The sequence below is a fragment of the Ammospiza nelsoni genome, chromosome 10 (genome assembly GCF_027579445.1).
Source record: "Ammospiza nelsoni isolate bAmmNel1 chromosome 10, bAmmNel1.pri, whole genome shotgun sequence".
NCBI lineage: Eukaryota > Metazoa > Chordata > Aves > Passeriformes > Passerellidae > Ammospiza > Ammospiza nelsoni.
The window spans coordinates 24120825-24137557 of NC_080642.1; the positions used below are offsets into that span (position 1 = coordinate 24120825).

Sequence of the window (16733 nt, forward strand, 5' to 3'; positions counted from 1 at the left end):
CCTTTGCAGGGATTCTCCCTGTCCTCTCCATCTGCTTTGTCGTATGTCATAGATAAATCTAATTTGGAAGATTTAAGAGGAAATCATAGGGTAATTTCATAGAAAAGCAACTTTTCCCTACTGCCACCCTTCCACTCCCCGTGGCTCCTACTTTACAGTCACTTCTCCCATCCCTCAGGAGAACAAGATGTTCTGAAGCAAAGGGGTGAACAACACCACTTTCCCGTGTAGTTTGGCACATCTGGGTGACTGACTAGTCCAAAAGCTACAATCTCTGATAAAATTTGCTGCGTTTTGGGGGGGGCGCACTGTGATGGTGTTTATGTGTGGGGTTCCTGCTCTCTTGTAAGGTTTAAGCCCACACAAGTGCTCCAGCCGAGGCATGGGCAGATTCCCTCCCCTTTTTTCAGAGAACAACTGTTCTCCAAAGGCTCGGGAGCGATCGCTGGGTCTTCTGTCTGTCGGGAAACAAGTCAGACGCTGGCCAAAACCCTGCGGGCTCATTTGGGGAAGCACACGGGCATTGCCTGCCACACAGGTGACCACACACGCCTCAGTTCCGTGGGAAGCAGCTCTGAACGCGGCTGGCAGAGCTGCAGAGCACCAGGTTCAGGAGCTGACAGGCTGCTGTATGAAGTAAACTCCAAAGCTGAGAATCTGCCGTAGAGAATTTCCTCTCTTCCCACATGTGCTTTTAAAGGGGCACTTTCAGTCTGCCCAGGACCTTGCTGGGACTCTCCGGCTCTCAGCTTCTCCTCGGCGGTCCAAGTGTGCAATGGTTTCAGTGTCCTGCGCGGCCGTTTCCCAGCCGCCGGGGGAACTCCGGCTCCTCAAGCTCAGCCCCGGGGCTCCGCCGCAGACAAAGAACGAACGGAGGGTTCCGTGAGCGCTGTCCTTGCCGAAGGACGGGGAGCGGCCCCGCGGCTGAGCGCGCCCCGCTGGCCGGGGATGTTCGGTGATGCTCGGCGATGCTTGGTGATGCTCGGGGCTGCTCGGGGCCGCTCCGGCCGAGGCTCCGGCGGCTCCGGGCGCTGCGCAGCGCCCGCGGCGGGGTTGCGGGGCGGGGCGGGGGCTGCCGCGGGATTGGCGCGGGCCGCGTGATGCCACGTCCGGCGGGGGAAGCCCTGCCCGCCCGGAGCCGCCCCGCCGCCGCTCGGCGCGCAGGTGGAGCGGTGCCGGCACGGCACAGCCCAGCCCAGCCCAGCCCAGCCCGGCCCGGCCCCGCCGCCGGAGCAGCCCCGCAGCCCGCCCCGCGCCCCGCCCCGCCGCGCTCCGCCCGGCCCGGCGGCGCCGCAGCCGGCAGCATCGCGGCGGGACTGCCCGGGGATGCAGCCGCGCTAAGAACAAAAGCCCTCAGCGCGCTCTCGCTCCGGGGCTTTGAAGCGGCGCGGCCGAACTTGGATCTCTGCTCCCCCTTCGGCCCAGCCGCGGCGGCGTCCGGGGCTGAACTCGGCGGCGCCTTCTCCCCTCGCGCCGCGGGCAGCCGGGGCTCGCCCGCCCGCCGCCCTCGCCCGCCCGTCCCGCCGGGGCTGCCCGCGGAGGGACCGCACCCCGCGCCGCGGGACCTTGGCTTTGCCCTTCGCTCGGCAGGTGGCGGGGCCAGCGGAGAAGGATGCGTGTCTTCCCGTGGGGATTTTGGCTGCTGTGTGTCGCCTCCGCCCCGGCTCGCGGTGACAGCGGCAGCAAGGCGAGGAGCTGCGCCGAGGTCCGGCAGCTGTATGGAGCCAAGGGCTTCAGCCTCAGCGGCGTGCCCCAGGCCGAGATCTCCGGTGAGTGCCGCGGCGCCGCTGCCAGCCGGGGGATGCCGGGCACGGCTCGGGAGCCGCGGGCGGGAGCGCTCCGCTCGCCGCCCCACGCTGGAGTTTGGCTCGGGCCGTGGGCGGCAGAACTCGGAGCGAAGCGGAGAGGGTTCCCCAGAGCCGGGCGGGCTCCCCTGGCCCCTCTCGGCACCGCTGGGAGCCTGCCCGCGGTCGGACGGTCTCTGCCGGCGGTGGGGATGCGAACGGAACTGTGAGAGCGGGGGGTGGTCGCACCAAGTGTTCGGCGGTGGCTCTTTCTTTTTTCTCATTGTCTCGTTGCTTCTGTTCTGAGTGCAAGTGAAACGGGTTTCAGGGTTTTGATTGGGAAATCAGGATAATCGGAGTGTAATGGGTTTTGGTGTCTGAGCTGGAAAACGCCATGAGGTTGTGAGAGAGGAATTGATTTATTTAAATCTTCTGGGTGGGAAGCAAACGCGTAAATGGTATTTGCCACTTACTAAAAATGAAGCAGGAGTAAAATGACTGTGTCAAACGTGGAGTGCAGAGGAAACCCGTGCAACCTACATTAGAGCGTGTCCTCTTGCCTTCATTCCGGCTTTGGATGAATCTTGGTTGATTTCCTCCTCTTTGTAGAAACAACTGAAATAGCAAAGAATATTCAAGGTCTGGTTTGTGTTGGGTTTGGATTTGATTTTTTTTTTTTTCTCTGAAGGCTTGGGGAAAATATGCTGATGCATTGTAGAGTTTTTTAAATTCTCATCAAAGTTTTGATACACCAACTTGTGACCCATATTCAAGAGCCTTCTTCTCACTTGTGGGGATCTTCCTCCTTCAGACAAAGCATAAAACATGCAGGCGTACGTGCCAGAGCCAACCCACAGGGACACCCCAGTATAACTGCAGTTTGTACTGCACATCTAAGCTACACAATGCCTTATGTTGAATATTTCATCAGGTAATTTTTCAGAGAAACCAATTTGTTGTCTGACCAATGAATGGAGAAGGCTGAACTATATATATGCCTCATAAATGTGAATAAATTAATACCTTCTTTGTCAGCTTACAACTGAGAGTAAATTTCCAAAGTAAAACGAGCAGCCCTCAAAGTTAAACAGTGGGGAGTTTCAGAATCGTTTGAACATCACTATTAATGGAATAGCGCTTGAGCTGAGCAAGAAAGCGTCTTTTTATGAGTTTGCATCTAATTATTGCAGATGTGAATACATTAGCTGTGGTGTTTCAAGTGGGAAGTTCTTGGAAGGCTGAGTGTTTACAAACAGTGCTGGAGGTGGCTGCAGCCTGCACACGGGATAGTACTACGGGCAGGCAGCGAGCTCACGGCAGCAGCTGCGCTACCAGGAGCGCGATCGCAGGTCAGCAGCCAGCTAAACACCTTGTACCTGCGAATTGCTGAGTTCCAGGAGTGTCAGGACACGGATTTCCAGGATCCAGGAGCTCTGGTTCCTGCTGTGTGTTGGTACAAGGATGCACACTGGTGGTCTCAAGGCACAGTGGTTTTAACTTCTATCAAACCGGGCGCCTCTGGCTGTTTCTGTAGACAGGGAAACTCTGTAGATAAATGCCATGAAAACTCGAGGAGTACTGCATGGAAAGTAATTCAAAGAAGGTCCCACACGTAAACCTGCTGCTGCTGCCATTAGCCTGGTGTATAAAACAGCTGCCAGACTTGATGATTTTCATTGGTAATTACCTCCTGACCCATGCACGCTCAGGAACGCACTTCTGTGTTGCTGTATTACTTGCCCAGTGCAGTTAAAGCATCAGTGAGTGTAGATACAACCTTAGAAACCCCTGACAAAGCGCAGTGTTGTGTATCCTCTGTGCTTCTTAGCAGCTGTGCAGGTTAGTGCAAAGGCTGGTGCCAGTTTTGCTGTCTGCAAGAAGAGGAGTCTCAAGAGCCCCCTTGCAGTATCCCCACACGTACAAGTACAGGATCATGCAGTTGATAATTCCACATGTGCTCGTTGCTTCAGGCTGGTTTCAGTGGCAGCAGTTCAGCTTGCTGACCGTGGGGGTTGTCACCTGCATGGAGCCTTGCCAGGTGACCCCACTGACACCTGTGAATGCATCCCTGGGCACACACCTGAGGAGGGGCAGGGGTCTTGTGCCATGTCTCAAGTGAAAGGAGAGGGAAGGGTCTTAGGTTGTGCCAGGGCAAGTTCAGATCAGATATTGAAATGAAATGTTCACAGAAGGAGTAGCCATGCATTAGGATGAGCTGGTGGAGTCACTCAGAGCTGTGGATAAGAGGTTGTTTTGGTAGTGACTGGATGAAATTATATTGAAAGGTTCTTCCAACTTTGGTGATTCTGTGATTGGGGAACTTTTGGCAAAGTGAAGAGATGTTGATGAAGTGAGTTTAGTGTTGTCTCCAGTTGGACCTGTGCTGAACTTTCCTGATAATGGCCTTCTCCATGTTTTAAGAGCTTCCCCATGAACCATGTTTTTATTTTATTTCTGAGCTGTCTGGAGACAAAAGCCCTCTCCTTTGTCCCTCTCCTCGCTGTTCCTTCCCTCCATTGCTTGCCCTGAGGCAAAGGGGAACGTTAGTTTTTTAGCCCTGTGTCCTTGTCCCCAAAGCAGTGCTGACCCTGCTTCTGTCTGCCTGTCCCTGGCTCCAGGCACTGCTTGGTGTGTGTTGGTGTCACAGCAGGCCAGCCCAGGAGCCAAAGCCCACAGTGCACCCAGAGCTGCCCTGCAGAAGGAGTTCAGCGAGCTCCCACAGGCAGGCTCTGACTCACACTGACATTGGCTGTGTTTGTGTTGGGTTTAGAACACTTACTGCACGCTTTACACCTTCTAATCTGTATTCTTAGTTATGATTTAAGGGGATTATGAATAACCTAGTGTCTCCACAGCTCACCAGAAGGTAGTCCCTGCTTGTGGCTGCACGGATCAGAAGAGTCACACAGTTATTAGCTGGCTAATAGATAAGCATCTGATGCAGGGATAGACTCTTGGCTTACCAGACTTCTCATGAACCACCTAGACAGGGTTTCCTGGTTTTTTGCTAATGTTGTACAATGCCTTTAACATGTCTAAGCACTTTAAATGTGTCAGGTGCTGTTATTAAGTGTGTTTAGGGAATACACAAGGTGTTATATCTCAGTACTTTGAAGTCAATGGCAAAATTCCCAAACATGAAAGCAGTGTCTGCTCGTGTTAGCAGTCCTGACAGACAGCATGCACCCAGAGTCTTGGGTAAAGATCTGCCTACCAGAAAGTTTCTAATGCTGGGGGAAAAGTCCCCAAACTTGAGTTTGGGAAAGTTACACCACTTGCTCCCATGAGATGTACTACTAAGTCAATCACAGCTTTCCTGCGTGCTGGGGAGTGTTCCCACTCTCCTTTTTGATGACCCACACACCCTTTCTCTGATTGCTGCAAAATAAGGGAAACCAGTTTGAGAACTTCCAGTTTTTCTGTTTCCTCTTCATTTTCTGGAGGCAGCAGCTGTTCCTGCTGTCTCTGTGTTTCTGCTGAACTGTCTCATGTTCCACCATCACCCCACTGTGGGTCCCTGCTCCAGGGGTGCTTCTCAGTGCCTGTGTTAGGGGCTGGTTACCTCAGGCTCACAGTGTGCCTTCTGATGGAAAAGAGTGAGCCTACACCACCACAAAATATTGCCTTGTGGAGGGATATCCAGCTTTCTCTGACTGATGGGAGTGTGTCGGGGTTACTGATGTTGGATGGGTGACTGCTCCCCAGTGTCTGGAGCAGAGGTAGTTCCCTCATGAACTTGAGAAGAGCTGAGGGTTCTGATTTCATGTGAATGTGCTTGGCCTTTGTTCTCTGTTTGGTTTGGACTTCTGCTTTGGTTTGTTTATTCCTCAGACTAATTGTCTAGCCACTAGACCTGGCTTGCTGTTAGGTTGATCTTGTTGACATGGGCACTGGGTGCAGGGCAGCCAAGAAGAGGAGGGTACAGAAAAATCCAGCTGGACTTTGCCAGGCTGTCCATCCAGTCACACATCCCACGCAGATCCTTCCCTGGCTCCCCAGCTGAAAGGAGTCAGAACAATTGTTTTAACCTTTTAGTCCTTTTAGGCTGTGTAATTAGGTTTTCTGATGAAAATATTGTCAAGTGTATGTGTTTGAGCCCTTTAGAGAAGTGTTATCTAAGTAGAGAACAGGTCTGGCAATCAGCTGGGACTTGATCAGGCTCTTGGAAGGGGGTAATGGAACCTCATCTCTTGGAGGATATTTCAGCTGCTGGCCCTTCCAATAGGGGACAAGCCTACATCTATGGTTTGGAACATAAAATCTGGGGCTTCTCCTTTCCCAAGGAAAGAGCTGTACTCATGACTAAAAGGGGCACTCTAGTGCTTTTTGAGGTGGTCATTCCATTTGGGTTGTGATTTCTCAGGATCAGCTCCACAGAGGGCTCCCAGATACAACAGCATCCCGTGAATGAGCTGAATTCCTTCGGGTCAGATCAGAACGGCCTTTGTAGCCTGCTGGCTTTAGAGTGCTATTTCTGATGAGGCAAAAGACAGGGAACTGTGCCTTGTCCTCCATGTGGGAGGTGTTTTGGTGGGACTGTCAGGGGAGGCAGTGAGCAGTGCCCAGAGCGAGCCGGGCGATGTGTGCGCCCTGTACTGGTGCTGCTCGGGCAGGGGATCTGTGCATTGGGATCCCTGCACAGAGCATGTACACTGGGATCGCTGTACATTGGGATCCATCCCTGCACAGAGTCTGTACATTGGGATTGCTGTACATTGGGATCCATCCCTGCACAGAGTCTGTACATTGGGATCGCTGTACATTGGGATGGATCCCTGCACAGAGCGCTGCACATTGGGATCGCTGTACATTGGGATCCCTGTGCTGCACATTGGGATCGCTGTACATTGGGATCCCCATGCTGTACATTAGGATCACTGTACATTGTGATCCCTGTACACAGCCTATGCATTGGGATTGCTGAACATTGAGATCCCCGCACAGAGTGCTGTACATTGGGATTGCTGTACACTGGGATCCCTGCACAGAGCCTGTACATTGGGATCGCCATGCATTGGGATCCCCGCACAGAGCGCTGTACATTGGGATCCCTGTGCTGCGCATTGGGATCGCTGTGCTGTACACCGGGCTCCCTGCACAAAGCCTGCACATTGGGATCGCTGTGCATTGGGATCGCAGTGCTGTACATTGGGATCCCTGCTCTGCACATCGGGATCCCCGCACGGAGCGCTGCCCTCTAGCGGCATTCCCGGCCCAGGATGCTCCTGCCGGCACCCGCACACTGCTGAGCACTGCTGGCGTTATTTTTAAGAGAATCTGCTCTTCTGTCGCTTGTGAGATGGATGACTAAGCTCTCCACCACGTAATTATCCTTATCAGCTGTGTCTGAAAAAAACCCCTCTATTTCAACAGCTTCTTTTGTTGGTGAAGCAAAAGCCTGCTATTTCTTTTTCCAGAGAATTTGCATGGATGTATTGCTGGAGACACCCACCAGCACCACTGTGTGAAGCTCAGAGCTCACCTCATCTCTCCTTTTCCTGTTCCTGCCCTAAAAGTGCCCTGTTTTATTTAAGAACACGTGTCAGTCAGTGTCTGGGTTCTCTGCATGGGCCTGATAGGAGTTGTGTGGCTTTTGGCAGAGATTATAAAACAGTTGGTTTGATGTTCTAGTGCTTTCTGTAGCATTGTCTCACATGGAGGGGACCAGATAGATGTGTTCCTCTGTGTGATTTCAATGATTAAGTGTGCTTTGACTTAGCCAAAGGCAGGGTGTGAGCTGGTAACTTCCTTATCAAAAATGTGTATTTAAAGCCAGAGGTTTTCCCTTGTAAGTCACAACAACGGTAAGTGGAAACAGAGAAACAGAGTCCCTGGAGCACCTGCCCATGAGCAGCAGCTGAGCACAGGCTCTGTGCCCAACCCACCAGTTCCCCCTGGGCTGGGGAAGGGGGGTTGAGGATCATCTATTTTTATTGTAGCATCAGATTGCATTAGGCACAGTGTGGCAGGGGAAGGCAGGATGAAAGGATGGCTCCAGCCTCAGAGAGCTGTTGGTCTGAGCAATGTCCTGGCCCTGCTGTCTGCAGTGGCCTCAGCACAGTGCTGCAGTTCTGCTCTCTGGCAGCAGCTCCTGTGTTCCTCCCCTTGTCCTGGGGGCTGGGGATGTGAGCAGCAGGGTGGTTGGGGCAGTGACTGACAGCTGTCACTGGCACAAGGAGAGATTCTGTGTTTGCTTCCAGCATTCAGCTGAGAATTTCAGGGGAAGACCAGGGAAACAGACATCTCAATTCTGTGGAAATCCACAGGCTTCCTTGGGGAGAACAGCTTTAATTTCTGTTTGCTGCCCAGTTCCCTGCTGAACGCTGCATGTTTCTGTATATTGGGTTTCTCTCTTTGCCCCATGGGATGCTGCTGTGTACATGCAGCAGGCAGGTGGCCCCAGGGAGGGGATACTGTCAAAACAGCAGGCTGCTCTGGCACACAGCTGGCTCTGCTGGCTCTGCCCAGCTCCTGTGGCAGGGCAGGTGCTGCCTCCAGACTGTGCTGCTTCCCCCAAGGTGCTGAGTGCTCCTGGTGCTCCTGCTCAGGGGAGCCCTAACAAAAGCCCTGCACCGAGCTGCCTTCAGCGAGCTGTCCTGTCCTGTCCTGTCCTGGTGGAAGCACATCCAGCCCCACAGCAGCAGGGCTGGGCTCTGCCTGCCCTGGCACAGCACAGGGGCCTCTCCTGTCCCTGCCATGCCCTGTCCTGCAGAGGGCACAGAGCAAACCCAGAGTCACCTCCTTGGCTTTTCCTCTGCAGGTGTGACGGTTTTCACAGGGGTTCTTGGATGAGGGAAGAGATGAGAATCTGACTCCATGTTTCAGAAGGCTTGATTTATTATTTTATGGTATATATTACATTAAATCTATACTAAAAGAATAGAAGAAAAGGTTTCATCAGAAAGCTAACTAAGCTTAGAAAGAATGAATAACAAAGGCAGCTGTCTCAGACTCTGTCCAAGCCAGCTGACTGTGATTGGCCATTAATTAGCAACAACCACATGAGACCAATCACAGATGCACCTGTTGCATTCCACAGCAGCAGATAACCATTGTTTACATTTTGTTTCTGAGGCCTCTCAGCTTCTCAGGAGGAAAAATCCTAAGAAAAGGATTGTTCATAAAAGTTGTCTGCAACACTGCAGGAGCTGCTGCTCAGAGTGTTAATTCAGAAAGGGACTGGACGTGCTAATTCTGGTTGGGTGGCAGGAAAGTCACCATCAAGTGTTCTCCTCAGCTTTCAGCTGCCCCTTCTGAACTGCTGCATGGATCGAGTCTTTCTCAAAATCCTAAATCACTCCTTTCTACCTCTGTCAGTTAAGCAAGAGTTGGGCCTTCTTTTTCAGTTTTCCTCCAATATTGACTCCCAGGCACAGCTGTGAGAAGGAAGGAGAGGTTGGGTGGGCAGCTGGTGGGACAGACACCACCTGCATGAATGGTGGCTTGGAGCAATCCATAGCAATCCCTTCATCTTTAAATCTACCTGGGGAAAAGTGACCCTTTTGTTTTGCTGTCTGTGTCCTACCGATGGCTGTGAGGGTAACAGCCCCAAGGGGAGAGACCCAGGGAGGGCAGATGCTGAAACTTGCAGGAACCATCATAGCAGTTGCCTGAAGTGTTCTGTAGTTTGTTTGTTTGTTATTCCACCGTGTTTTGTAGTTGTTTGCACAACAATGCTGTAACTGCCATTGTGTTAGAAAATTTCCCCTCAAAGTTACAAAAAATAGATAAAATTCAAAACTCAGTGAAAGCAGAAAATTCCTTCCATTCTGTTAGCTGTGAAGGACAGACCCCCTCTCCTCTGATGTCTGTGTACCCTGACACTCTGTGGCTCAGAATATGTTTTATCCCTGACAGGTGAAACCTGTCTTTAAGTAACATTTGATTCCCAGGGAATCAGGTTACCTCCGCTGCCAGATTGTTCTGCAAAATATAATGAAGCTTTAGACTGCAGGCACTTAAAATTCTTGTCTGAACGTGACAGGGCTGTGAGCTTGGTCAGTCCCTTCTGCCTGGTAATGTGTTCCTGTTTTACTTGGAATTCTTCAGATATGGAAAACCTTTCTTAAAGTTCAAATAAGCAGAGTGCTGTGACAGTTTTTCCCAATGCTCTTGCTTCTGAGTTTTAAAAAATACACTCATCACAACTGTGTTGCCTGTACAGAAATTATAAAACGAATTTGATTTTATATGCCTTTCTGTATAGTGCAGCGTGAATCAGAAATACAGAATTACCCAGCTGTTACAGGCTCCTGTGCTAGCAACATGAGTAAAACCAGTTTTTCAATTGCCATGCATTCTTCTGAAGTATAAAAAAAGAGAAGAAAACAACAACAGAAGTTTTGCTGTGGTTTTGGGGAGCAGCATGGTAGTACTTGTGTAGACAGTCAATCTTTTATATTACTAAAATGCAAATATTCTATGACAAATAGTTTTGGCTTGCAAAAAATTAGTATCTTATAGGATTGTAAAACTATCCTGTATAATTCAGTTGGACAGGCATATTTCTAAAATACGAGTGTTTTAGAAATCCATAGCTGTAGTTTGTCACTATAGGAGACGAAATAGCACAGCATGGAAACGGAGCTCTCTCGAGGTAATAAAGGCATTTTTCATTTCTGACTCCAACATTTATGGATTTCCCAAAGTGACAGTGGATTGAAGGGTGACAGTGCCACCTCTCCAATGACACTGGACAAACCAACAGTCCATCAAATTTCTCCTCTTCCAGAAAAGAATGCAAAACAATGAGTTATTTACGTAAAGTGTGTGAGAAAGTTTGTCACAAGAATGTAAACATCTGAAGGCTTAGAAAATGTTAAAAAATCAGGGCAACAGTAATTTTCATTCATAAATAAATCACAATAAAAGCGCTGTCAGAAATTAGCATCAATTTTAAGTACTGCTACAAAGAGGCTGCTCCAGTCTCTTCTGCTCTGGGTTCTTGTTGATGCATTGAGGTTTGCAGTGATTCCATGGTGTCATTGATGCTGAGGTGAGTGCCCAGCACAGCAGGCTCCTGGGTGAGGGCTGCTGTCCCAGCCTGGCTGTTCCTCCCCAGATAAGCTCTGGGTGCAATTGGGTGCTGCACTGACTCCTAGTCCCCATCTGGATGCAAGTTTTCACTATGGAGCTGGGAGAGCCACTTCACTTTTCTTGTTCCAGCAGTTTCCTCTGCCATAAACGCTAAATTGGAATGAGGCAGCTTGAGTAAGACACGGGAAGTTTGGTTTATTAAACCCCCGTCCCTCGGTGTGAGAGCAGTGGTCTTCTCCCCTGATGGAGCTGCTCACTGTGCACAGCTGTGTGAGTTTAAAACAGTTGTAGAACCAGTTTAGATTTTTACAAACATCTGTTTGGCTTTGTGACAGAACACCAAACAGCCCCTGCTAAAAGCCCCTCTCTGTCTCCCCTTGCATTTGCGGGAGGTCTCAGAGAGGCTTCCATGATGAGGAAGGAGGAGGAGGAGGTTGGTATTTTTATTAGAGAGGCTCTCAAGGCCAGAGCACAGCTAAGGGACTCATCTGCTGTGCATTTGGGGAAGGGCTGCACAATGGTGGGAACCGCAAGTCCCTTGGGCTCAGCTGCAGGCTCCCCCAGCCTGTGCCCCATCCTGGCTGATGGCAGTGCCCCAGCTGCTTCTGGCTTGGGGATTGGTGTGGAGGAGACCTTGGGAAGAGCCTGGGGAGGTCAGAAGAGTGTTCCAGTTTGCCTTTTGCCAGTGCTGGGCTTGGCAGTGCTGGGCTCAGTGATCTTAGAGGTCCTTTCCAGCCTAAGCAATCCTGTCACTGGTGGCAGGTCTGTTCTGTGCCCCAAACACAAACATTTACAGGTGTGTGTGGCTGCATGCTGAGCTTGTGAGGGGTGATGCTACCTGGAGTGTGCCCAGTGCCCACAGACATACCTGGAGTGTGCCCAGTGCCCACAGACACCTCTCAGGCAGGCAAAGCCCTCTTTGGGGCACAGTGTGATCCCTGGGTTTGATGTAGCTGGTACCTCTGCCTGGTGTGGCTCTAAATGTGTCCATAAATGGAGGAATCCCAAAGCTGGGATCCACTGCTCTGCTTTCACAGTTGGTATCAAAGTGCCATTGGCATCCAGAGCTTGCCTCTGCCACCCAGCTGCTTTGTGCCACCTGGACAGCAGCACAGGGCACAACTTGCTTTGCCATATCCACATGTCCTGCAGTGCTCAGCTGTGGGGTCACTGGAGCCCCAAATGTCTCTGTGCCTTTTGTGTCAGGATGGCCCAGTGTGCTGACTGTGCTGCTCCTTAGGGCAGTGCATTCAGGGAAAAGCTCATCCAAACATTGATAGCACTTCTGCAAAACTAGTTAAAATGAAATTTTAATGGTGAATGGTGAAATTTTAACCTAGTGAATCTTCACAGGTGCCAGGAAATATAAATAAGCAAAGATTAAGCTATGACTTTATTCTTAAAATAAACAGAGAGCAAACACCTTTTGAGAGGGGGCACATTTTACTTGTAAAGCAGGGGAGAAAAGGCACTGTGTTTTAATGCAGTATCACTTCTCCCACTATCCTGGATCAGCTGTCTGGGAGCTTGAGTTCTGGTTTAATTAGTAACACTGCTGCTACTGTTTGTGTTGCACTGAAGACATCTCCTGTCACAGTCGTAAATTAAATATTTCTCACTGTTAGCAAAACACTGTGTGCCAGGTTTTAGGACTGAAACTCCTAAATATGTCTGCTGATGTATGTGTGTCCAGCAGCATGCTGTCTTGTGTTATCCTGCTGTCACTGATATATTTTGAGCACTTTACATCACTCTGGCTGACCTGGCTATCCTTTTTGCCAACTACAAAAAAGACTTGTGCAATGTCCCTTTGCAGGGTTCTTTTGGGGAGCAGTGGTTGCTCTGGGAGCCTGGTGTGCCTGCACATGCTGAGACCCCTGGAACAGCAAACGTCCACAAGTAGTGTGCAAAAATAATGTTGTTTTGTAAACTGGAGGCTGCAGGGTTTGTGTAGTGTGGAATGCATAAAAATACAATAACTGATAAAAGAAAATTAGGTATTTGTATCCTTTATTTAAAAATGGTGTGAAGTGCTGTGATGATGTTCACAGGGGTCCCAGGATGAGGGAAGAGATGAGGATCTGACTCCATGTTTCAGAATGCTTGATGTATTATTTTATGATATATATTATATTAAAACTATACTAAAAGAATAGAAGAAAAGGTTTCATCAGAAGGCTAGCTAAGCTAAGAATAGAAAAGAATGATAACAAAGGCAGCTGTCTCAGACTATGTCCAAGCCAGCTGACTGTGATTGGCCATTAATTAGCAACAACCACATGAGACCAACCCCAGATGCACCTGTTGCATTCCACAGCAGCAGATAACCATTGTTTACATTTTGTTTCTGAGGCCTCCCAGCTTCTCAGGAGGAAAAATCCTAAGAAAAGGATTTTTCATAAAAAGATGTCTGTGACAAAGGGCCTTGCAGCCTGTATTTGGTGGCTTTGGGAATGCATCTGGAGCACAATGGTCATTTCAGGGTATGTGTCCAGGAGAGGCATGGCAACAGAGCAGACAGAGCTGGACTGGGTGCCTGGCAGCAGGATAGGAGTGCTGGACACAGCTGGAACTGGGGAAATTCTTCTTTTGTACGTGGAAGGACTTTTTCACCCTGAGTGGTTGAACACAGGCACAGAGAAGTGTTGGGATTTCCACCTCCATCCTTAAGGATACTCAGAGTTCATGTGGACCAGGCCCTGGAGCATCTGCTCTAGTTTGTCCTGCTTTGAAGGAGGAGCTGGACTAAAGGGCTGCAGAAGACCTGTAGGCTTCAATGATTCTGTGATTCTGTGCAAATGCTGTAATTGTGCCAGATCAGGTGTAGGCAGAGGCCTTTTGTTAATGATGGTCTTCTGAGGAGGGAGGGATGAAAGAAAATCCTTCCAGTACTGCCATGTAGCATTAGCAAATTTTCAACTTATTTATTAGCTTATGGAATATGACATCTAGTGAAATCAAAGAGGAGCAACAGCATTCTCCTACATGAGTAAAAATCTGTGCTGGTACTCCAGAGATCAGTTAAATTTCTGCTCTGGCACATGTGTCTGGCATGACCTTGGGCAAGTTACTTAATCTGTCTGTATCTCCAATCCCCATCTGTTCATTAGTGTCTTTAAATTACGATACCTTGTTTTTGTAATTTATCTTTGAATTATCAAGTTTGGAGTACAGATTCTCACTATTTCTCTGCATTTCGCTATACAGTACTGAGCACAATGGGACCATAAATCTCCATCAGTCCTGTGATACATGAATAATAAACAGTAACAGCATCATTTTAGGCCACATTCTGCCCCTGATCTTGTGATGCATAGAGACAGGAGGGTTTTGTTGATGAAAATGCTGTGCTGTTCAGCCTAATGAAGATACATGGGCCTTGCTGAGCAGATTTTTACGAGCCTGTTGTTGGCTCTTTGGTTTGTTAGGGTTTTATTCTGTTTCATCATTACTCATTGATTGCAGGTATCTAAACTATTTGCTCGGCAGATCAGGGAATAATAAATTCCTTTAATCTGTGTTTCTTTCAGTTTAATTATTGTTAACTCATTACTCAGTGTTTAGTTCAATGGATAATGAACTCTGTTCACTGTGTGGTGAAACAGAGTTGGGCTACAGAGACAGAACTGCCTTCTCTGGTTCTTTTGAAGGCACAAACCAAAATTGCAGAGTCACTGAGTGTTTAACTCCAGGCTGCATTGAAGGTTACCAGCAGGCACACTGTGGTTGCATTTGCAGGCTTCATCTAGGTTAACATTATTTCTCTAGGTTCCCTGTCTGGCACTGCATTACATTTGTCACTTTATTTTTAGACAGTTAAGAAACTGGTAACTCCAATGTAGGCAGCTATTTTAGTCTTGATTATAAGACAGTGTCTAATAAATCATATGTAGTACAATCCTAATTACTGCAGACAGGCTTTACATTTGTGACTGTGGTAATGCTGTGTTGGACTGCTTCCTGCAGAGTTCAGCACTGGGCTCAGGCCTTCCCACTTTGGCTGCAGCAGGGGGAATAAATCCAATAAATCCTTCATTCACTTGGGGTGCTGTGGTCTCTAGTGCCATGCCACTGGGTTCTTTTAGGGCATTGCCCTTTCTCTTGTTCCTTTATCCTGGAGTTTTGATGTTCTGTGAGCCCACAGAGCAGGTGGGCCGTGCAGCACTGAGGAGGGCGCTGCTGCTGCTGAGGGCCCTGTCCCACCCCAGGGAGCACACGGGACTCAGGGTCACCCCTGTGGCTTTGCTGCCACATCAGCAGCTCAGCTCAGCCCCAAAACCAGCACACACTAGCACAAACTGAAATACACGTGTGTGGGTTTAACCCAGCAGGGTTTGGGGGAGAGTGATGCACCAGTATGTGTGGATCCCTTCATGCATCCCCTCTGCTCACACAGCAATCAGAGTAAAAATACCACCAAGGCTTTCCCCTCATCACCAGGCTGCCTCTCTGGAGCAGAGCATGCAGCCTGCAAACACAGCTGCCCTGGTAGAAATGTAACTTTCCTACCATCAGCTAAAATGAAGTAAAGAAAATAGGGGTTTTGGTGAGATCCATGCTGAATGGCTTCTGAGGGTTTGGCAGCATGTCATGGAAAGCTTGAGTATGGCTATATGTCAGATATCACTGTTGAAATGTTTATTTTGGGCTTGCTGCTGTATTCTGCTCAGCCATCAGGAGAAGACAGTTTGTAGCACTCACACTGTCTGACCATTTCCTGCACACATTTAATGCAATGAACTTTCTTGCACAGTTAACAAGGAACCAAAACTTGAGAGCCCCAGATGACTGAATTGCTGCTCTGGAGATATTTTTCCTCTCCTGGGGAAGGAGTTGTTTTTTGCAGTGTCCCCCACAAAAGCCCTTTAATACAAATGACATTACCCACATTTGCAGAGAGAGAAAATGGCACTTGCCAAATCTGCAAATCACAGTTGTGTTTCTGTCAGCTTTGGCAGCTACATGGCTTCTGGTAACACTAATGAAGGCAATCTGCTTTTAATTTAAAATCCTCCCTGCAGAAAAAAAAAAAGTAGCTGGCAGTTGAGGGATTCAGCAGTATCTTTGTGTGAAACTTCTCTTTCTTTATTTTCTATGGCTTGCTTTAGCCAAGGAGAAACTGTTAATTAAAAAATATTCCTAATGTAGCCAAATATGCAGGAATGTACTTATGCAACAACTACCTGTACCAGTTCTGCAGTAAATCACTCCTTTGTTTTCATTTGATGAGCAATTCTAATTAACCAAATAAAAATACTGCTTACCTTGCACTTAACTCAGCATGTTTGCTGCCTCTCAGTGATTGAGGGGCCAGGGTGGCAGGTTTTGTTTGGATGACTTTTGGGTTCAGCAGGGCCAGGGTGGTCAGATGGCACAAGGAGAGGAGCAGCTCCTTCAGGGTGGGAGCACCCAAAAGCCCTGCCCTGGCTCTGTGCCTCCTGCAGGAGACAGCATTGCTCAGACCACCTTTAAATGCAGTTTCTTTGAAGGCATTTTTCCTTAGTTCAGAAGGCACTGGACCAAATCATGGATCCAGCCACATTATTTGGTGCTTTGCAGAGCAGTAAAAGTCTGTGCTTGGAGAAGAGTGTGAGGAAGGTGCCTATGTGTTGAACATGTACAGAGTGGTGGTGATGTAGGCCTGCAGCAGAATCATCTGGAAATGATCCAGGTGTGTTGTGATCCCTTGGTCCTGCCCTGGATCCTTTGTGCAGTCCAGAGGAGCTGCAGGCAGGAGCTGCACCCTGGTGTTTTACTGGTTTTGTAGTGCTTAGGACATCTCTGGAGCTGTAGGTTCTACAGAGAGGGTTGGGCAGGAGATACCAGAAGGCTTCCTGACAATGTAAAAGTGATCAGGCACAATTGGGGTGCTGCAAGTGCAATATTTGCACAGGTCCCACTTAGCAAAGCACC

At 49.2% G+C, this 16733-nt stretch overlaps 1 protein-coding gene across 1 annotated transcript in view; it reads left to right on the forward strand.

Moving 5' to 3' along the window:
* The first annotated feature begins 1321 nt into the window (after positions 1 to 1321).
* The window catches only part of GPC1 (glypican 1), a 208532-nt gene continuing 193120 nt past the window's right edge, over positions 1322 to 16733 (forward strand). The window contains exon 1 of the mRNA XM_059479216.1: positions 1322 to 1769. Within this exon, the coding sequence (XP_059335199.1) occupies positions 1613 to 1769 (157 nt within the window). The 5' untranslated portion in view covers positions 1322 to 1612. The remainder of the gene's footprint in view (positions 1770 to 16733) is intronic.